Here is a 22,558-nt window from a genome sequence, read left to right on the forward strand (position 1 = left end):
CCGCTCACTATATTATAGAAATATTTGCGTTTCAGTTAAAAAAGAATCTTCTAAGCTGTCTCAAATTTTCAAATAACCAATTCATATCAGACTTAGTTTATCATACGGATATCACATGTGAACTTGGACAGATCAAAAAAATTAAAAAGAAACGTTCCCGCTCCTGTAATAATTGTAATTTTTTAAGTAATCTATTTTAAACTTACTTTAGACAAAACTGATTCATATCAAGTTTGTTTATCAACAAAAAAAAGTAAATAAATAAATAAATTTAATGTGTGTGCATATTAACGAACTTACTACATGATGGCTCATTAAACTTGTTTTTTCTTGATGTATGTAAACTCGTGTAAAGGAAATCCATTCATTTGTTAGGCTGTGTTTAGCAAAAAAAAACCTTTTGCTACACATTGCTGTTATTATTATGTATAACAGATATGAAACATTACGTTTATCTATCTAAACGATTTGTTATTTTCATATTTTGCATTTTTTACACTTGTTACTTGTCGTACATTAATGTTTGTATATACATCACATGTTCCATTTAAATTTGTGTATTGCGGATTTGTGTACAAACATAAGTATGAATGTTATTTATCCCCCTTTTTGCATATATTGTAGGTGTTTTCAAATTAAATATTAGGTAACCAAATTCTGTACCGTTTTTAACTTGTCTTGACTTGCACTTGTTGGTACATGGTACGTTGAGCATTTTTTTTTAATTATAAGCAAAACATTTTATTGTACTGAGTTTTGTGTATTTATTTTTTAGTTTTTAATTTTTCAATTTAAGCAATAAGTACTGTTAGGTTATACATCTTTTATTTAATTTTTATCAATAAAATATTTCAAGAAGAAAAACATGTTTGATTTTGCATGTTTTTTAACGAATTGATATGAGGCTAAAACAAGGTATAAAAAATTGGGATTATTACAAAAAATTACGAAATTTTACAATTAATGCTATCCGACACGAAAAGATAGAATACTTTAATAATTTACATACACGCATGGATAAAAAAATGTGGAACACTATTTGTGGATGTCATATAGGGAGTAAAAAGTCGAAAGATATACCATCTCATCTTTCAAACGTAAATCATATAAATAATTCATTTATTGATGGTATTCCTGACGTCAATATTAATAACATAAAGGATACGATATTATTTTACTCAAATAACAGCTATAGCAATATGAATACATCTTTTGATCTTCACACGGTAGATGAAGATACTGTATTTGGCATTATCAATCACCAGTAGAAATGTTGGCTCATCACATATCTCATAAACAGCTGCATAGTTTAGTCACATTTTCCCTCGCAGCGAAAATCTGCTGTGGTCATCACAATACCAAAAATCGAAAAACCTACTAACTTTAAACACCTCCGACCGATTTCTATTCTTCCTACCTTGAGCAAAGTACTGGAAAAAGTTATTTCCTACCAATTTAAAAACTTTATTATTTCAAATAGTATATTACCAGACCAATCGGGATTTGTGCCTGGTCGTAGTTGCACAACTGCACTTTTAAATGTCATTGGCGATATATTAAAGGCTAAAGACGCTAAAAAGTGCACCGCTTTAGTGTTGTTGGATTTTAGCAAAGCGTTCGATGTTGTTTACCATGATATTGTGTTGTGCGTGCTTCACTATATTGGAGACGGGGAGAAATTTATAAAGTTGATTAAAACGTATTTAATAGATAGATGCCAATGTGTACAGGGTGGTTCAAATTCGATGTCCGAATAGGCTAACTCGGAAACTATAAGAGTTAGAAAAAAAGTAGCTTACATGTCATGATCTCGTTTTTCGAGAAACTGCTAATGCCGAAAACCTCATAACGCTATTGTCTTTTGTTTTTCCCCTAGAGGCCAAAATTGAAAATATCGTAATACCAATAAGTGCAATTATCTTGGTTATTATTATAGGTGGAGTATTATAACTACGACATTATATGGACACTTTTTTACAGAGAATTTCATGACATAGTCAAAAAAGAATCTTCGGTTTTAGATTTTGAGATATCATGAGAATTTTCGTTTTTTTAAATGGAAACAACCACTGATTATTCGCTTATTAAGTTCGTTATTTTTTTCTGATTACAAAAATATAGGGTTTGACAGGTCTATTTCTTATTGTTTTAGAATAAAGCTAAAAATAAACTTTTTTTTATAAAATTTCCATCTAGTGTCGTCGAGGAAATTAAATTTACAGTTTCCTGTAAGTTACGGGGCGGTAGGTAAAACCTAAAAAGTTAACAATTAAATAAGAAGATAACTTCTGCTATTTAAAAACAAATAATTTTTTTAATATGTAACATTCTAACATGTTAAACTTTTCAAAAATTTCGTAATTCATCTTAAAAACAGGAGTTTTAAAGTGACACTTCAGAAAATTTTTGAATACAAACAAATGTTGCTATGTTTATTTGAATTAAAAGAATATATATGAGCGCCATCTATCGAAAATTTATTAAGTCATTTAAAAATAATATTAAATCGTAATAAAAAATGTGAAATAATGCAATCTATTCCAACTTTTGTGTAAAACATATATAAATTAAACAGTTTAACAAATATATTTGTTTCAAATATCAGAAATATGTTTTTTTAATTTTTAGTTATAGAACCGTAATTTACAGGAAACTGTAAATTTAATTTCTTCGACGACACTAAAAGTTTATTTTTAGTTTTATTCTAAAATAATAAGAAATAGACCTGTCAAACCCTATATTTTTGTAATCAGAAAAAAATAACGAATTTATTAAGCGAATAATCAGAGGTTGTTTCCATTTAAAAAAACGAAAATTGTGATAATATCTCAAAAACTAAAACCGACAAAATTTGTTTGACTACATCATCAAATTCTCTGTAAAAAAGTGTTCATATAATGTCTTAGTTATAATACTCCACCTATAATAATAATCAAGATAATTGCAGTTATTGGTTTTACGATATTTTCAATTTTGACCTCTAGGGGAAAAACAAAAGACGATAGCGCTATGAGGTTTTCGGCATTAGCAATTTCTCGAAAAACGAGATCATGACATGTAAGCTACTTTTTTTCTAACTCTTATAGTTTTCGAGTTAGCCTATTCGGACATCGAATTTGAACCACCCTGTACAGGTCAATGGCTTAATTTTTGAACCATTGAAACTGAAGCGTGGAGTACCGCAGGGGTCGATGTTGGGTCCTTTGCTGTTCTGTTTATACACATCTATGCTTCCAAAAGCTGTCAATTATTGTAAAATTCGTATGTATGCTGACGACACTCAGTTATACTACAACTTTCCGTTTCGTGAATATTCGCATGGAAAATTAATAAAGACTTAGGTAATGTCAGTGAATTTGCAAAGAACCTTGATATTGAACCCTGATAAAAGTGTAGTTATTATGTTTGGCAAAAATGAGGAAGTCGAGGAATTGAAAGCTAATCTTATTCTTAAGTTGAACGGTTGCAATATACCTATAGTTGATCAGGCAAGGAATCTTGGGCTAGTTGTTGAAGATGCCTTTAGGTACAAACAGCACATTATTAAAATATTAAGTGTTTGTTTTTTGAAATTGAAACTACTCAAATAATAATAATAATAAATGCCTTTATTAAAAAATAAGCTTAATTGTATAAAAAAAACATACATGACTTGGCCAAAAATTACAAAGCAACAGCTTGATACAACAACAAGATTGCAAAACATGTCAGATCAGCGTTTGCCCCCATGTAGACATTGTTCAAGAAAACAAGAATTTTTCTGTGTAAATTTAAACCTTCCTAGTGAGAACCCCTTGCAATTATCGTCCACCTCATTATATTTCGAAGTTATTTGAAATATGTATGACCTCTGAAACAAAGACAAACGATAGAAGAGTGGCGACAGTCTTCCGCGAAATCGCGTATTTATTCGGTGGACATCATTTCGGAAAGTTATCAGTTGGTAGAGATACTGTGGTTCCTTATAGTTTATAATTTTATGGTATAGGCACAAACACTGCACTTTCCTACGATGATACATATTTAGCCATCCCGCATCCTTCAGTTTATAAGATATTCTGTTATATTTTCTAATTCCATATATATATATACCGAAGACACGAATTTTGCACTCGTTGAATACGTGTTAACGTCAATGCACGGATGGTAGACCTCAGCACAATAAGTGAATTGAGCCAAAACAGAGGCTTCGCACAACATCTTTTTCAGATGAATACCAAGGTAGTGTCGATGAGGAAACAACATCCTCAGATGATAATAAGCCCTGGATATACAGTTGGAGGCATGCTTCTTATAGCGAAAACTGTTGTCCATAATCATACTCAAATTCTAATCTTTCAAAGATATTTTTAATTTAAAAATGAAGAAGATGCTTGGTGAATGTTTTGTTCTATCTTTGCTTAATTATTGTATTCCTGTCTACTATCCATGTTTGGATTCCATGGATAGATTGAGAGTGCAAAGAGTGCAGAACGCTTGCATAAGATATATTAAAAATAAAAAAAATTTGAAAGAATCTCTCATAAGCTTAAAGAGTTAACTTGGCTGAATGTTCACAATCATTATACTCTACAGGCTTCAGTTCTGTATCATAAGGTTGTCACAATCAGCTCGCCTAATTAAAATGTTAATCTGCTTGCTCATGGTACAGCTCTGTTTTCTCGTGAGTTTAGCTACTGTGGCTATAAGCTGTATAATTCTATCCCCGTCACCATTAAAGCCAAAAGGAAGGGTGCTTTCAGAATGTTATTGTTTAGGCATTTATTTGAGAGACAGTGACTTCCTGTTTGCTTGTCTAGTGGATCAATCTAAATTTAATGCAAGTGGAATAATTTGTTTGTTTTATTTCATTATATTATTTTTATTGCTCATAAATATATAAGATAGATTATAAGTCAATCATGCAGAATCAATTAAGTTTTAATTTTAGGAGTGGGCATGTACTGGGAATGAATAAAAGTGTAATTATTTTAAGGTTAAGTGGAAGAGCAGAAGCTGGCCATGTTATGGGCGCATTCTGAACTTCGCCTTAGGATTTACAGGTATTTAAGTTATTTTTCTTTTTAAATATTGTTATATTTTCTTTTTTGGTTATTTTTATTTTGCATACAGTGACTATTATTATTTTGTTCTCTTTACTCTGGAAATAAAGGCAGTTTATTATCATAATTTTTTATTATTTATTTTAAACTAATTAATAAATTATGGGATGGTTGTTTAAAATTTCTTTAAAGAAGCCAATTTATTATTTCTTCTTAAAGCCATTTTCCTCACTTTTCTCCAATATTTTAAACTATTAGGATCTAATTCTTCTAATTTAGGAGCTGGCCCTGTTCTTAAATTCCACAACCACTCTGGGTATTCATTATCAGGTAACAATTTTACATCTTCTCCTGTCTTTAATATATTTGATCCGCAAACAAAATTAACCAATTTATTCACGTCCGTTTCAACAGGTAAGATTTTTTTTTCAGCCACTGGCCCTAATTTCCCTTTTTTCTTTTTCATACCAGTTCCGAGCATGCTTACAGCTAAAATTATACATAATCGTATTTCTTCAGATTCATTTTGAGGTTAGTTACCTGCGGTATCTTTTTTTGCATAATTCCTTTGAAGTATTAACCGATTGATTGGTGAAAAAATAATCGTTTTATTAAAATACGTTATTTTATTCAAGAAATTCATTTTAATTAATATTGTATATTGTTAAAAACATAACCTCAATGTATCAGGTGTGTGTCAGATATGACCAACCTAAAAACTTAAAGTTTGTATTAGTTTTAATATAATTTAAATATTTAATAAGATGTAATTAAATTAAAGTAAAGTTAAAATGATGATGTTTTTGTTTATTTTAAATAAAATTTCTGTTGCGTAATTAGTCGAAATGTGACAGATAAGTAATACCATTATTACAGTTGGTAACGGCATTGTTTGACACTGGTTTTGAATTGGTTTGAGGTTAACTTTTTTAAACATCGGTAGCCAAAAACGCTTATTATAGAAAATATGGAAGTTGATCAAACTATAAATGATATGAGGCCAGGAAATATACTGCATATAGTTATGGAAAACTTTGTGTAAGTTAAAAATCTTCATCATATTAAAGAAAAAACTTTATTTTATAATAATTATACTTTGTATTTAGAACATATACAAAAGCAAGTCTATCAATGGGGCCTAATATAAATGTGATTTGTGGTCCAAACGGTACAGGAAAATCAACAATAGTTGCAGCAATTATTTTAGGATTAGGTGGTAATCCAAAACAAGTTGGTCGTGGAACTAGAGTTTCAGAGTATGTAAAGCACGGTTGTACAGAAGCAAAGATACAAATTATTTTGTACGACCCCAACAAGTCTTCCAAAAATGTTTTGATAACAAGACAATTTACTACATCCAATCACACAGAATGGAAAATAGATGACAAGAAAGTTTCAATAAACGATGTGAAAGATTACACAACAAAGTTTAATATTCAAATAAATAATTTGTGTCAATTTTTGCCTCAAGATCGAGTTCAAGAATTTTCAAAGTTGAATAAACAAGATTTGCTAAAACAGACTAAAATTGCTTTGTGCAGAGAGGATTTAGTACAAAAGAAAGACATATTAGTTCAAACTATGATTGATTTCAACAATAGCCATAAAAACTTAGAGAAAAACATTGAAAAGTTACAAGCTGCTAAAAATCTTATTATGCAATTAGATGGAAAAGTTAAAAACTTGGAGAAGAAGAAAGGGTATCTTAAATCAGTTAAAGATATTAATAGGAAGATTGCTTGGATAAATTATGAGGAAATTGTTTCAAAAAGAAACGAAGTCAAAGAAGATAGATCTAAAGCAAGGGAATTGTTGAATAATAGAAAAAAGGACTTAGAACCTAAAGAAAAACTTGTTAGGGAGCTTCAAGAAAGTATAAAACAATTTCAAATAAAAATTAACAATACAGTATGTTTAATTATATCAATAAAAATTTAATATTGATTAAAATTTTTTTAAGGATACATCAATGAAAACTACACAAGCAAAAATCACAAGCTTAGTAACAGAAATAACATCATTAAATGAAGAAATAAATGGTCAAAAACAACAGATGGAATCACAATTAAAAGAGTTGTCTCAGCGAGATATAGATATAGCAAATTATACAAAAAAGAGACAAGCTTTGTATAATGATAAAAATGAAATTATTTCAAAATATGGAAATGGTAAGAATTTGTTTCAATAAAAACTTTAGTCTTTTTTTCTCAACGCGTCTCTATCCAATCCTGTATGTAAACCTCTTCAATTTCTCTCCTCAATCTTTTTGGTGTCATCCAACCATCTCTGTTGTGGTCTTCCAACATTCTGGTTATTGCACTATTACTATGTAGAACTAACACTATATCTAGAACTAGAATCATTTGGGTTTAGCTGTAAGTCTCTAAAAACGTCTAAACTCAAATGATTCTAGTTCTAGGTCTAGTGTTAGTTCTAGTTTTACACTAGCACTATTACTATGTATAGTCATTCAGGTTTAGCAGTGCGTCTCTAAAGATGGCTGAACCCGAAACTTTCTAGTCCTAGGTCTAATTCTTGTTTTAATTGTTGTGGGTTTAGCCGTCTTTAGAGACGGGTGGCTACCCAAGAGACGGGGGTAACCCAAACGATTCTAGTTCTAGGTATAGTCTTAGTTCTACATACTAGTAATAATGCTAGTGTAAAACTAGAACTAACACTATACCTTACTAGAATCATTCGGGTTTAGCCGTTTTTAGAGACGTGTGGCTAAACCCAAATGATTCTAGTTTTAGGTATAGTCTTAGTTCTACATACTAGTAATAGTGCTAGTGTAAAACTAGAACTAACGCTATACCTAGAACTAGAATCAATCGGGTTTAGCCGTCTTTAGAGACGTGCGGCTAAACCCAAATGATTCTAGTTCTACGTATAGTTTTAGTTCTACATAGTAGTAATTGTGCTAGTGTAAAACTAGAACTAACACTAGACCTAGAACTAGAAACATTCGGGTTTAGCCGTCTTTACAGACCTGCGGCTAAACCAAAATGATTCTAGTTCTAAGTATAGTGTTAGTTTTAGTTTTACACTTGCACTGTCACTAGAACTAACACTATACCTAGAACTAGAATCATTTGGGTTTAGCCGCACGTCTCTAAAGACGGCTAAACCCGATTGATTCTAGTTCTAGGTATAGCGTTAGTTCTAGTTTTACACTAGCACTATTACTAGTATGTAGAACTAAGACTATACCTAAAACTAGAATCATTTGGGTTTAGCCACACGTCTCTAAAAACGGCTAAACCCGAATGATTCTAGTAAGGTATAGTGTTACTTCTAGTTTTACACCAGCATTATTACTAGTATGTAGAACTAAGACTATACCTAGAACTAGAATCGTTTGGGTTTAGCCACACGTCTCTTAAGACGGCTAAACCCAAATGATTCTAGTTCTAGGTATAGCGTTAGTTCTAGTTTTACACTAGCACTATTACTAGTATGTAGAACTAAGACTATACCTAGAACTAGAATCATTTGGGTTTAGCCACACGTCTCTAAAGACGGCTAAAGCCGAATGATTCTAGTTCTTGGTATAGTGTTAGTTCTAGTTTTGCACTAGCATTATTACTAGTATGTAGAACTAAGACTATACCTAGAACTAGAATCATTTGGGTTTAGCCACACGTCTCTAAAGATGGCTAAAGCCGAATGATTCTAGTTCTTGGTGTAGTGTTAGTTCTAGTTTTACACTAGCACTATTACTATGTAGAACTAACACAATGATTCTAGTTCTAGGTGTAGTGTTAGTTCTAGTAACAGTGCAAGTGTAAAACTAGAACTAACACTATACCTAGAACTAGAATAATTTGGGTTTAGCCGTCTTTAGAGACGTGCGGCTAAACCCAAATGATTCTAGTTCTAGGTATAGTCTTAGTTCCACATACTAGTAATAATGCTAGTGCAAAACTAGAACTAACACTATACCTTACTAGAATCATTCGGGTTTAGCCGTCTTTAGAGACGTGTGGCTAAACCCAAATGATTCTAGTTCTAGGTATAGTCTTAGTTCTAGTTTTACACTAGCATTATTACTAGTATGTAGAACTAAGACTATACCTAGAACTAGAATCATTTGGGTTTAGCCACACGTCTCTAAAGATGGCTAAAGCCGAATGATTCTAGTTCTTGGTGTAGTGTTAGTTCTAGTTTTACACTAGCACTATTACTATGTAGAACTAACACAATGATTCTAGTTTTTCTAGTTTTACACTAGCACTATTACTAGTATGTAGAACTAAGACTATACCTAGAACTAGAATCATTTGGGTTTAGCCACACGTCTCTAAAGACGGCTAAACCCGAATGATTCTAGTTCTAGTTCTAGTTTTGCACTAGCATTATTACTAGTATGTAGAACTAACACTATACCTAGAACTAGAATCATTTGGGTTTAGCCGCACGTCTCTAAAGACGGCTAAACCCGAATGATTCTAGTTCTAGGTATAGTGTTAGTTCTAGTTTTACACTTGCACTGTTACTAGAACTAACACTATACCTAGAACTAGAATCATTGTGTTAGTTCTACATAGTAATAGTGCTAGTGTAAAACTAGAACTAACACTAGACCTAGAACTACAAACATTCTATAAATTTCCTAGTTGTACGTCTAGCGTTACTTCTAGTTTTAGTTCAATAAAAATATACAATAAAACTAGAACTAACACTAGCGTTAGACTAACTTTGTTGATATGGGCCACTTCTTGATGTCATCCAACCATCTTTGTTGCGGTCTTCCAACACTCTGCTTTGTTGTTTAAAGCCTTCACTGGATAATCTTTTTCAGCCATTCAAAGTTGTCTTATCTGATGTGTTTCACTTCAAGCCAGCAATCCTCGCCACTATGTTTGTGATCTTAGTTCTCCTTCAGATCTCTTTATTGCGCACTCTATCTTTGAGACTGATCCCCAGCAAGATAATAAAGGAGTCTCATTGATAACTGACTTCTATTTGTAGTTATACAGTATGTCCACGGAAAAGGTGTTGAATAGGAAAAACTTTTTTATTTTTAATTTTATCGAAAAAGGTTAATCTTGATAAAAAATTTTGCTAGTTTTTAGAGTAAGATTGGGATAGAAACATTTAATATATTTTATACACGGTGTTTAGAAAATTGAAAAAACTTTAAGTGGTAGAAGAGTAAAGTGTATTTATTTGAGAAGATAAGGAAGTAAGTTACTAGGAAAAGTTGTTCCAAAGTAAAAGGTAGTCTCTAATACCAATTTTCGAAAAAGTCGGCCTGCATTTACTCATTTGTGATCAACTGAACTGGTCCTTGTCTTCCAATCCAGTGGTCTGGAAACGTATGGTCTAACCATTGTCTAACCGTTGCCGAATACTGTGCTAGGCATCCATCTTGCTGTTGAAAATAAAATGAACTTCTAATGAAAGATTGTCTAATTCACCGTCGAGGGAATTTCTTAACACAGCTAAATAACTATTCGCGTTACAAGTAGTGTCAAAGAAGTATGGCTCTATTATCCCGTAATAAGAAATGGTGCACCATACGTTTACTTTAACACAGTACTGATGCCTCTGTGGTATTCGAAAATGCGGATTAGAGTCATTCCAATATTGTGCATGTTGCGAAGCCACAACACCATTGGTCAAAAAAGTTGATTCATCAGAAAACATTATTTCTTATGAAATCCTCTTTCCATACAGCCAACCCACAAACAAAAATCCAAACGTTTTGCGTCATCGTCATGATTAAAAACAGGCTTGTATGGATGTATCTTGTTGTGTTTTAATATCTTCTGAATTTGCGACATTTTAACAAATTGGAGATTTTCAGCTCTTCTTCTTAATGATAATTTCGGGGGTCCTCTATTGAATGTAATGCCAACAATGTGCTTGCATCATTTTCATCGTATCTCTTCTTTTCTCTAGGTATTCGCAACAATGACCCAGTGCTTGAAAACTTCAAAATTATTTTACGGCAAGTAGTCTCAGAAAAATTTTTCATTAAATTCCTGAATAACTCGACGAAAACATTTTTCGCCTTTCCCATAACATTGCACCAAGAAAATTTTTTGCTTTAAAGTAAGCATTTTAAGCTGACAATACAATAAAGCTTGTCATTATCAACGCCTACTAGTACAAAAATTATTACAAATAAATAAAAGTATCTTTTCTAAAATTGGTATTAGAGACTACTTTTTACTTTTGAACAACTTTTCCTAGTAACTTATTTCCTTATCTTCTCAAATAAATGCACTTTACTTTTGTACCATTTAAAGCTTTTTCAATTTTCTGAACACCGAGTATAAAATATATTAAATGTTTTTATCCCAATTTTATGTGTTTCTATTTTTTGATATACAGAAAATGAAATGAAATCTTCCATCTCCAATGTTAATCAAAATCTCACAAAATTAATGGGTGATCGTAATCATTTGGATAATAAGAAATCAGAATACGAAGATTTAAAACGAAATAATATGTATGAAAGGCAGGGTATGGAAAATCATCTTCGTAATATGGAAAATATAAAAGATCAACGTTTGGAGTATTTAAGAAGACTTGATAATGGCGCTTACCAAGCTGTGATGTGGTTAAGACAAAACCAACTAGATTTTATTGGAACTGTTTATGAACCAATGATATTAGAAGTAAATTAGTTTTAAGTTATTTTATTTTTATAAACCTTTTTCTTGTAGTTAAATGTAATTGATCCGAAACATGCTTTATATCTTGAAAACGTTGTGGCAAGAAGAGATAAAATTGCATTTGTTTGTACAGAAAAGCAAGACATGAATCTTTTAATTCGGGTGCTTAGAGATCAACATAATTTTAGCGTCAACATTTTATATTCGGAAGATCGTAACGATCAAAACTTAAATATGTATCAACCAAAAATTCCGATTGAACATTTAAAAAAATACGGATTTTTTGCGTATTTGAACAGTTTAGTGACTGGCCCAAAAGCAATTATGAAGTATTTGTGTAAAAATTATTGCATTCATCAAATTCCAATTGGAAATGAAAGCACAAACAATCATTTTGAGGCTATTCCTGCTGATATACGATTATTTTTTAGCGGTAAATTCAATGTGTAACAAAATATATTAACTTTATTGAACTATTTTTTTGCGTATTTTAGATAAAAGTAGATTTTCTATTTCTTATTCGAAATATACAAATCAAAAAATTAGCAAACAAGATAGTATTAGTACAGATGGAAGTTTTTCGATTTCTATTGATACAAGAAAACTTAATGAAGTGAAAAGCAGATTAGAAGTTCATAAACGAAATTTTGAAAATTTGATTTCTGAAGAAAAATCGTTAAATGAACAAGTACGTTTTATTATTTTAACCCATATATATACAGTGTGACCCATTTAAAAGTGGAGCCCCCTCGTAAAATTTGTATTTACTATCCGATTTCGACAATTTCTTTTTTGAATTGTAGACCATAAAAAAGTGTACCTTCGGGCAAAGACTCATATTTTTCTTATAAAAACCAAGGTCTACTATTTCACTTTAGGTGCTAAAAATGAAGAAATGATGTTAGGAAACTTTTTAAAAAGAGTCTGAGTACACCACTTCATTAAACGCCTTTTGAAATGGGCATATACCAAATTTCATCATGGTTAGAAAAATGGTTAGAAATTAAAATCGTTACAGATAATTGAAAAATATAATTTTTTATGAATTTATTTGATCTGATCTAGTATAGTTTCCGATATTTCTGGTGGTTTTTATGACTTAATTACAGTCATATAACGAACTTGAACATTACTTTGTGTGAAAATACAACAATTTATTTAAATCTATCTAAAAAGTACATTTGCTTAAATAATTTATGATTATTATTATAAACTTTAAAATCTTTTCACACTAATTCTAAGATAATTATAAAAAATATGTTTTAATTTTTATATTATAAATTAATAGTTGTTTTTTTTTTTAATCATTTAAGTATAAGTAAATTTATATTCTTTACTACATTTCTGTTTTATTTTGTTGAATTTAAAATAAAATAAAAAAGAAGTGCGTCCCTGGACCTAGTTCCCTAGGAGGACCTATCATAAATCATGTCCAAGTACTTTTTCCGGGTGATAATTACTGCCACTACTATTTCTGAAGATCATAAAAACCACCAGAAATATCGGAGACTAGATATAAACCATGACAAAAAAGGTAATAAAATACAGACAATAATACAAAAACTATTTACATTTGTTACTGATGAAATTAATTGATAAAAAATTATATTTTTCAATTATTTGTAACGACCCTTAATGCAGTGGTGTACTCAGATTTTTTGTAAAAAATTTCCTAATACGATTTCTTCATTTTTTGCACATAAAAAGTGAAATAGTAGGCCTTGGTTTTTTCAAAAAAAAATATGACTCTTTGTCCTAAGGTATAGTTTCTTACGCTCTACAATTCAAAAAAGAATTTGTGGAAATCAGGTAATAAATACAGATTTTATAAGGGTGCTCCGCTTTCAAATGGGTCACACTGTATATCATAAACTCAGATATGTGTGGATAAACATTTGGGTTTAGTCATGCGTCTCTCAAGACTGCTAAACCAGAATGTTTCTAATTCTAGGTCTAGTGTTAGTTCTAGTGCAATACTAGAACTAACACTAATTAATTCAATTTTATTTAATTCAATACAAATGCATAATAACCCAACACTGAATAGCAACTAAAACTAGAACTAACACTTCGTCTACTAGCCGTGCGTCTTCAGATTCAATTCTAGTTTTACATTTGCACTGTGACTAGAACTGACACTAAACCTAGAACTAGAATCATTCGGGTTTAGCCGTCTTTAGAGACGTGTGGCTAAACCCAAATGATTTTAGTTCTAGGACTGTACTTCTACTGTTATTTTTACATACTAGTAATAGTGCTAGTGTAAAACTAGAACTAAATCTAGACCTAGAACTAGAAACATTCGGGTTTAGCCGTGCGTCTTCAGACTAGTCTAGGTAAAATAGCTATTGATTTCTCCAGATTCATCATATAAAATTGAATAATTAAAAGTTAGGGTGGTTATGATGAATAATTTATTGAATTCGGTTCTACATATGTTTCGATTTTTTTAAAATCGTCATTAGGCACGACGTCGTCAGTTTGGGGTAGCATTTCGCAAGTGAAGAATCAAAAGGGGTCGTCACTCTGCAACATGCCGTCTTGAAGAATGGACGTTTTTCTATTTTGGATTTTATTTTAGTTTTTTGCGTTTTTGCCTTTTTGGCTTGCATGTTGAAAAGAGATAGTATTCACTATTAATAGATAATTATAGTTAAAATCCATTATACCAGTCGTTTGATACGTGAGAAGGTAATTAAATTTAATATTCTTAGTATTGTACTTTTAAAACTGGTTTTATTATTTATTTAATTAAGTCTAACTAGTTTCGGCCCATGGCCATCTTCAGAGACTAATGCTAAAAGAACGTTCTTTTTAACGTATCGATCTGTTGTTTGTCGTAACCTCAAAGTAATTTTATTTAAAATATTTACAATTACACTTAATACTTTGCAATATGACATCTTAGTTAACTCTTATGACATTAGTCTTTGAAGATGGCCATGGGCCGAAACTAGTTAGACTTAATTAAATAGATAATAAAGTTAGATTCAAAACTACAATACTAAGAATATTAAATTTAATTACCTTCTCACGTATTCATTATTAATGTTTTAAATTTCATTTAATTTTATTTATTTAAAGGGATTTCACGTTTTATTATTGATTTAATTTAAGCTTGTATTTTTCACTTTCATTTAAGATTGTTTTTGTTCTCTTATTCATTCTTATTTTAGTCTTTATATTAACTTCAACTTTCAACTTGCTCGCTAACAGATGTAATGAAAAATAATTTTTTATGACGACCCCTTTTGATTCTTCACAAACTTAAGACGTCGCGCCTGATGACGATTTTTAAAAAATTCAAACATATGCAGCACCGAATTCAATAAATTATTCTTCATCATAACCACCCTGCATTTTAATTAGTCTAGGTAGGTAAGGCTTTCGTCATCTGATTCTAGTTCTAGGTATAGTGTTAGTTCTAGTGACAGCGTAAGTGTAAAACTAGAACTAACACTATACCTAGAACAAGAATCATTTGGGTTTAGCCGCACGTCTCTAAAAACGGCTAAACCCGAATGATTCTAGTTCTAGATATAGTGATATTTCTAGTTTTACACTTACGCTGTCACTAGAACTAACACTATACCTAGAACTGGAATCATTCGGATTTAGCCGTTTTTAGAGACATGCGGCTAAACCCAAATGATTTTTGTGCTAGGTATAGTGTTAGTCCTACATAGTAGTAATTCTGTCTTCAGACGCACGGCTAAACCCGAAACTTTCTAGTTCTAGGTTTAGTGTTAGTTCTAGTTTTATACTTGCACTGTCACTAGAACTAACAGTCTACCTAGAACTAGAATCATTTGGGTTTAGCCGTCTTTAGAGACGTGCGGGTATTGTAGCGATAATTGTAGTTTTACACTTGCGCTGTCACTAGAACTAACACTACACCTAGAACTGAAATCATTCGGGTTTAGCCGTCTAGGTATAGTCTTAGTTCTACATACTAGTAATTGTGCTAGTGTAAAACTAGAACTAACACTAGACCTAGAACTAGAAACATTCGGGTTAAGCCGTCTTTAGAGACGAGCGGCTAAACCCAGCTGAGTCTAGTTCTAGGTATAGTGTTAGTTCTAGTGACAGTGCAAATATAAAACTATAACTAACACTAGACCTAGAACTAGAATCATTCAGGTTTAGCCGTCTTTAGAGACGTGCGGCTAAACCCAAATGATTCTAGTTCTAGATATAGTGTTAGTTCTAGTTTTGCACTTGCACTGTCACTAAAGACGCACGTCTCTAAAGACGGCTAAACCTGAATGATTCTAGTTCTAGGTATAGTGTTAGTTCTAGTGACAGTGCAAGTGTAAAACTAGAGCTAACACTATACCTAGAACTAGAATCATATAACGAAAGGCTAAAGCCAAATGATTCTAATTCAAGGTCTAGTGTTAGTTCTAATTTTAGTTCAATAAAAATATACAACAACTTGATGCTGAATAAAAACTAAAACTAGAACTAACACTAGCATTAAACTAACTTTGTTGATATGGGCCACTTGTCATTTTTTTTAAATAATACAAATGATATATTATAATTGAAGGATACAACATATAATTTTGTAAATTATAGGTTGGAAAACTAATGGAAATGATTAAAAAAGAAAAGGATGTGATGAATTCAGTAAAACAAGATCATCAAAAATTACGAATGATTGAAGAAAAAATTAACCGATATCATCAAATACTCGAACAATTTAAAAATGATACTCAAACTGTATCTCAAATTGAAGCTGAAACTAAACAGAAAATTAATGTAAGTAAATACAATCGTGTTAAGTTGTCAATTAATAGTTATTTTTGATACAAGATAGCGGAATGCAAAAGAATTTCGCTGTCGTGTATCAAACAACATTTTTTCGAAAACTGCGTATTCTAAAGTTATGAATTAATAAAAAGACCAAATTCTGTATAATGACATTTAGAATTCATTTAATGTTATGTCAAAAACTTAACGTCACATCGATTTAACCTCACATATTGAACAAATGTACTATTATAAATTTGCATTTAAACGTGAAATGAAATGATAAAACAATTAAATGTTGATTATTTTGTGTTTATAATTTGTTCATAACAATAAATTAACAATTAATAGTATCAAATTCTTTGATTGTCGTAGCTGGACGTAATAGTATATTAAAAAACAAGTTTCGTAAGACACGCTTGAAATGCACGAATTCAAGTTGAAAAACGAGTGGCGAAGCCACGAGTTTTTTAATGAATGAGTGCTTTAAGTCTTATGAAACGTGCTTTTTATGCTATTTTTTGTAATTCACGTTTTTATCCTTTTTTTTTAACAAAAATAAAATAAATTTTGACAATGTAGGGAAATAGGTATGCAGCAGTTGGTAACACCGTAACACTTAGAAATAGAAATTTGAATTGACAATTAGAAACTGTCAAAACACAAAATGTATTCACCTGAAAAAAATGTTTCATGTACAGCTCCCAAAATAAGAGAAATTGCTCAGTATTCAATGTCTTCATCATTGTGGATCTTTTATTCGATACTAAGAACGTGTTTAAACATCCATAGACAAAAATTGTCACATTGACAACTAGAAAAATTTATGACCCAATGTCACCAACTTGAACTGCTTCCATAAAATGTTACTAAAATCTCACTACAGCATCAGATGCTGTAAGGAGTCTCATTACAGCACTTGTTTGAGTACTGTTAGAGCTTTCGTTACCGTCGCGAATTACAAAAAAATCTTTTGCGTCCTGGACGTAATAGTATATTAAAAAACAAGTTTCGTAAGACACGCTTGAAATGCACGAATTCAAGTTGTTAATTGAATAATTTTTTTAATTAATGAGTGCTTTAAGTCTTATGAAACGTGTTTTTTATGCTACTTTTTGTAATTCGCCTTTTTATCCTTTTTTTTTAACAAAAATAAAATAAATTTTGACAATGTAGGGAAATAGGTATGCACCAGTTGGTAACATCGTAACACTTGAAAATAGAAATTTGAATCGACAATTAGAAACTGTCAAAACACAAAATGTATTCACCTGAAAATATGTTTCATGTACACCTCCCAAAATAAGAGAAATTGCTCAGTGTTCAATGTTCTCATCATTGTGGACTTTGTATTCGATGCTAAGAACGTGTTTAAACATCCATAGACAAAAATTGTCACATTGACAACTAGAAAAATTAATGACGCAATGTCACCAACTTGAACTGGTTCCATAAAATGTTACTAAAATCTCATTACAGCATCGGATGCTGTAAGGAGTCTCATTACAGCACCCGTTTGAGTACTGTTATAGCTTCCATTACCGTAGCGAATTACAAAAAAGACTTTTTCGTCCTGTTGACAAAAAACTATCATTTTGACGGTCGCTAAGTACTACGCAAAAGTCAACTTTTAATAGCAGTTTTCGAAAAAGTACATTTTAAGTTAAAAAATATTTCTTTATTTACGACTGCTTGGATAAGTCATCATTACCACACTCATTTGAGGTGATTTAAGTTACGTAATGAAGTTCATTACCGCACTGGTTTCATTACGGAACGCATTTGTAGCCCAATTAGAACAAACCATTATAAACATTAATTGTTATGTTCTTGCATTTCGAAACACTTATTCCAGATGAGTAAACATGTTATTGAAACTGACATTAATTCAAAATTGTCAACAATCATTTCAAAATATTTTTATAAATACATCTTTTTAAAAAAATTTATTTTTAAGTAATTTTTTGCAGTCGGAAATAAAATGTTATATGTGATTACACAACTGCTAAAAAATTATGTTTAAAAAATTATGCGAATTATGTTTCTAGCCCACTTGTAATATAAATAACTATTATGTTATAGATTATAATTAAGAAAATGAAAGAAAAAAATAAACCACTTAAAACATACATGACCGAGTACAATAATTACAAAGTAATAGAAAATGTAACGAAATTAAAATTAGGATACGGAAAAGATAAAGTAATAACATTAAAAAATGAAATAATAAACATTCAGGATGCTTTTAAACGCGAACAGGAACTTTACGATAATTTAACAAGCTATTTAAATACATTAACAAACGAGGCTAAAATATCACTTGAACGTGCTAAGAAGCTATCGAACGGTTTTACGCCAGCTGAAGATGGTTTCGAACCGTTCCGTGAAATATACGATAAACTTGACGATACAATTGAAAAGTTAAACGAACAAAAAGAAACGATTCAAAATAAAATTGAATGTTTAAACTCGGCCGACGAAAACGAAATTCGTAAATATGAAGAACAAGTTCAATTGGCTACACAATTAGAAGAAAAAGTTGAAAATGCCAATAAAGATGGTGATTTAATGGAACGAAAAATTGAAACACTCGAACGCGAATATTTAGAGCCACTGGAATACGTAATCGGTCAGATTAATGAAAAATTTCGAGCGGCTTATGAACGAATGGGTTGTGCGGGTGAAGTTACTGTATTCAAAGGGGATAATCCAAAAGATTATGATAATTTTGGTATTTCGGTTAAAGTTTCGTATCGAAGCGGGGAACCTTTACAAGAATTAAACAGTTTAACGCAAAGTGGTGGTGAAAAAGCTGTGGCTACAGCTACTTATATGCTATCAATGCAAGAATTAACACCGGTCCCATTTAGATGTGTTGATGAAATAAATCAAGGAATGGATGAAACTAACGAAAGGAGAATTTTTAGATTACTTACTGAAACTGCCGCTCAGCCAAATACAGCCCAATATATTCTTGTTACACCTAAAGTAAGTAAAATTTAAGGGTTTATTATTTAACGGCCTTTATAGTTAATTAATTTAAAAAAATGTATTATTTTTCAGTTAATTCCAAAATTAAGTTACGTCAGAAATATGATGGTTCACTGCGTTTATAGTGGTCCTTTTTTAAATCTTTAATAAATATGTAATAAAGTATTCTATGCTGTTCTACATCTAAACGCTAAAGGTCCTATTTTTTGTAGATCATATTTTTGTATATGATTTTCATACGCGTTTTGACCCCGAAGTCTATCCCTAATCTAAAAAGAGGAAACGTTTGATAAATTGTTAAAGTTTAAATCACTTTTTACTCTTTCAGCTGTTCTTAGTACTCGTAAAAAATTCAATCCAGCCAATTTTTTTAAATTTTCCGACGTCCACCTTCGCGGATTTCGTTTTTTGAGATAATCAAATAAATCTGGATATTTTGATACGTCTTCTAAACCTTTTGGCATGCTATAATAGCACAATTTAGTAATATAAATTAATTTTTTTATGTTTATTACAAAGGTACTCCATCGTAATCAGCTCCTATTCCAACGTGATTAATCCCGATTAAATTAACAACGTAATTAATCTGTCCTTAAAAATATAACATAATAACATACATAATTTGTAAAAAAATAAAAAAAACATTACTTGCAACGTCTCCTAAGGTTGCTTCTAAAACATTGGGGGTAACGAATTCGTTATGAAACACAATCATGATGATCCCATTGTTTAATTTCTATTAAAGTTTAAATATTTATTTTTGTAAGTGGTAATAAGCAATTATATTACCAACATTCTTAATATTTTATCTGGAACATTTCTGTTATGGGGACACAAAGAATAAGCTGCGGAATGAGAAAATATCACTGGAGCTTTACTTATTCTAATAGCTCGTTCCATTACCGGTGGAGAAACATGCGATAAATCAACTAACATTCCTAATCTGTTCATTTCTTTTACAATGATCTAAAAATCAAAACAAAAAATAACTTGTTGTTATAAAATTTGTAGTTTACTTCTCCGAATTTTGTGAGATTTTTAATTGGGTGTAATTCCCAAGAGTTATCAGCCCTAAAAAAATAATTATTAATATTTGAAATTAAAAAATAAACATAAATAAATAACCAAGGAGTACTACATGCATGTGTTAATGTTAAATATCGAACACCTAGCTCATAATACATTCTGAGAATGCTTAATCTTGAATCGATTGAGTGCCCTCCTTCTACTGATATCAGACAAGCAAGTTTACTTTTATTAAATGCATCCCAAATACCTAAAAAAATTTTATTTAATTTTCTTTTGTTGATTTTTTTAAGATTTTACCAGCGACTGATGTAACTAATTGCAAATGATTAGGATATTTAAACACTAATCGTTTTATAACATCGATTTGTTCCAAAGTTTTTGCCACGGCATCTCTGTACTGACTCTCACAGGGCACATAAGCAACAAAAAACTTTAAAATGATTTTATTTTTACTGAAATAATTATTTATATTTTTACCTGACCACCGACTTTTCCTCTTCGTAATCTGGGTAAATCCGTGTAACAATAATCGCATTTTTGCCTACCAAATCGAACATCCTTCCGTAAATCTTTGTCAAATTCGAAATTAGTAATTTCGTTACCGAGTTTTTCAAATAAATTATTAGGCAGATCATTATGACTAAAAAGGCAAGGATTTTATACAAAATAGAAGAATTTTTTCAATAACTTTACCCATCAATAAGTGGCACTTCATCTAAAACATGGCACAAGAATGAATTCTTATTTAAAAAATAATTTAACACGTAAACTTAAAAAGAAGATTACTTTTAGTTATTAAATACTTTTTTAACTTAATTATTTTACCTATATAAAATATAATCATCGTAATTAATATGTTGAATCATTTCAACTAAAAATGATAACCTTATAAACGTCAAAACATTTTAACAGTGACAAATTATTGATTTGTTTAATACAAATTATTCGGGTTTAGCAACACGTCTCTCAAGACGGCTAAACTCGAATAAATCTAGTTCTAGGTCTTGTGTTAGTACTAGTGCAATACTAGAACTAACACTAGACTGAGAACTAGAAACATTCGGGTTTAGCCGCACGTCTCTAAAGACGGCTAAACCCAAATGATTCTAGTTCTAGGTATAGTGTTAGTTCTAGTTTTACACTAGCACTATTACTAGTATGTAGAACTAAGACTATACCTAAAACTAGAATCATTTGGGTTTAGCCACACGTCTCTAAAAAACGGCTAAAGCCGAATGATTCTAGTTCTTGGTATAGTGTTAGTTCTAGTTTTACACTAGCACTATTACTAGTATGTAGAACTAAGACTATACCTATTTCTGCAAAAAGGCTTAGAAGAACTTCTCCCAATAATAATATCCCTATATATAGCTAGCTACAGCTTTAGCTGTATACCCACTTTATGGAGGAAAGTAAAGGTGGTCTTCATACCTAAAGGTGGTAGGCGTTCAAACGCGGACCCCAAGGCGTACAGACCAATTAGCCTAACTTCATTTCTCCTCAAAGGGATGGAAAAGGTAATCGATCAATACCTAAGGAATGGAGTGCTTCTCACAAATCCACTCCACCCTAGCCAACATGCTTACCAGAAAGCAAAATCAACAATTACCGCTCTCCATGCTTTGACTAGCACCTTAGAGGAGGCAATTGCAACCAAAGAGATAGCCCTTTGTGCTTTCATAGATATAGAGGGTGCGTTTGATAACACCTCATATGAATCCATAGAGAAGGCTTTAAACGTAAAAGACATACATCCCTCGACAATCAAGTGGTGTATAGCCATGTTGAAAAGTCGGCAGATCACAGCCAGTCTGGGAGGCGAGTCGCTGACTATAAAGGCGCTAAGAGGATGTCCCCAAGGGGGAGTGCTATCGCCTCTATTATGGTGCCTGGTAGTTGATGACTTGATGAACACCCCAACTAAAAACGGATTTAAGATACAAGGGTATGCTGATGACCTGGTAATCACAAACCGAGGTAAATATGATTCAATCATAACTCAGCTAATGCAGAAAGCCCTACTACTCACCAGTACTTGGTGCAGAAGCAATGGACTCAGCATCAATCCCAATAAAATCGAAATAGTCCCTTTCACTCGGAGAAGGAAGCTACAAATAAAAG

General features: G+C 31.2%; 4 protein-coding genes across 4 annotated transcripts in view; 2 read left to right on the forward strand and 2 right to left on the reverse strand.

The window, feature by feature from the left end:
• Window positions 1-11,192, forward strand: part of LOC111417432 (chromosome bows) — a 142,738-nt gene extending 131,546 nt beyond the window's left edge. Inside the window, exon 22 of the transcript XR_011640924.1 lies at window positions 11,183-11,192. The gene's annotated coding sequence lies outside the window, so the exon portion shown is untranslated. The remainder of the gene's footprint in view (window positions 1-11,182) is intronic.
• LOC111421792 (structural maintenance of chromosomes 5) lies at window positions 4,641-19,573 on the forward strand. The gene is made up of 10 exons (XM_071197423.1): window positions 4,641-5,042; window positions 5,919-6,080; window positions 6,149-6,950; window positions 7,003-7,210; window positions 11,382-11,668; window positions 11,717-12,098; window positions 12,160-12,353; window positions 16,244-16,426; window positions 18,500-19,405; window positions 19,481-19,573. The coding sequence occupies exons 2-10, from the start codon at window positions 6,010-6,012 to the stop codon at window positions 19,553-19,555; spliced, it is 3,108 nt and encodes a 1,035-aa protein (XP_071053524.1). The 5' UTR covers window positions 4,641-5,042; window positions 5,919-6,009; the 3' UTR covers window positions 19,556-19,573.
• On the reverse strand, window positions 5,157-5,750 carry LOC111421794 (mitochondrial ribosomal protein L54). Its single transcript, XM_023054984.2, has 2 exons — window positions 5,583-5,750; window positions 5,157-5,531 (listed from the first exon to the last, which is right to left on the reverse strand). The coding sequence occupies exons 1-2, from the start codon at window positions 5,683-5,685 to the stop codon at window positions 5,218-5,220; spliced, it is 417 nt and encodes a 138-aa protein (XP_022910752.1). The 5' UTR covers window positions 5,686-5,750; the 3' UTR covers window positions 5,157-5,217.
• On the reverse strand, window positions 19,388-21,480 carry LOC111421793 (dipeptidase 1-like). Its single transcript, XM_023054982.2, has 11 exons — window positions 21,263-21,480; window positions 21,131-21,206; window positions 20,915-21,077; window positions 20,735-20,867; window positions 20,534-20,684; window positions 20,425-20,479; window positions 20,198-20,374; window positions 20,057-20,144; window positions 19,924-19,999; window positions 19,729-19,873; window positions 19,388-19,677 (listed from the first exon to the last, which is right to left on the reverse strand). The coding sequence occupies exons 1-11, from the start codon at window positions 21,279-21,281 to the stop codon at window positions 19,576-19,578; spliced, it is 1,185 nt and encodes a 394-aa protein (XP_022910750.2). The 5' UTR covers window positions 21,282-21,480; the 3' UTR covers window positions 19,388-19,575.
• Between the last annotated feature and the right edge of the window lie 1,078 nt (window positions 21,481-22,558).

Source organism: Onthophagus taurus, chromosome 7, assembly GCF_036711975.1.
Source record: "Onthophagus taurus isolate NC chromosome 7, IU_Otau_3.0, whole genome shotgun sequence".
Lineage (NCBI taxonomy): Eukaryota > Metazoa > Arthropoda > Insecta > Coleoptera > Scarabaeidae > Onthophagus > Onthophagus taurus.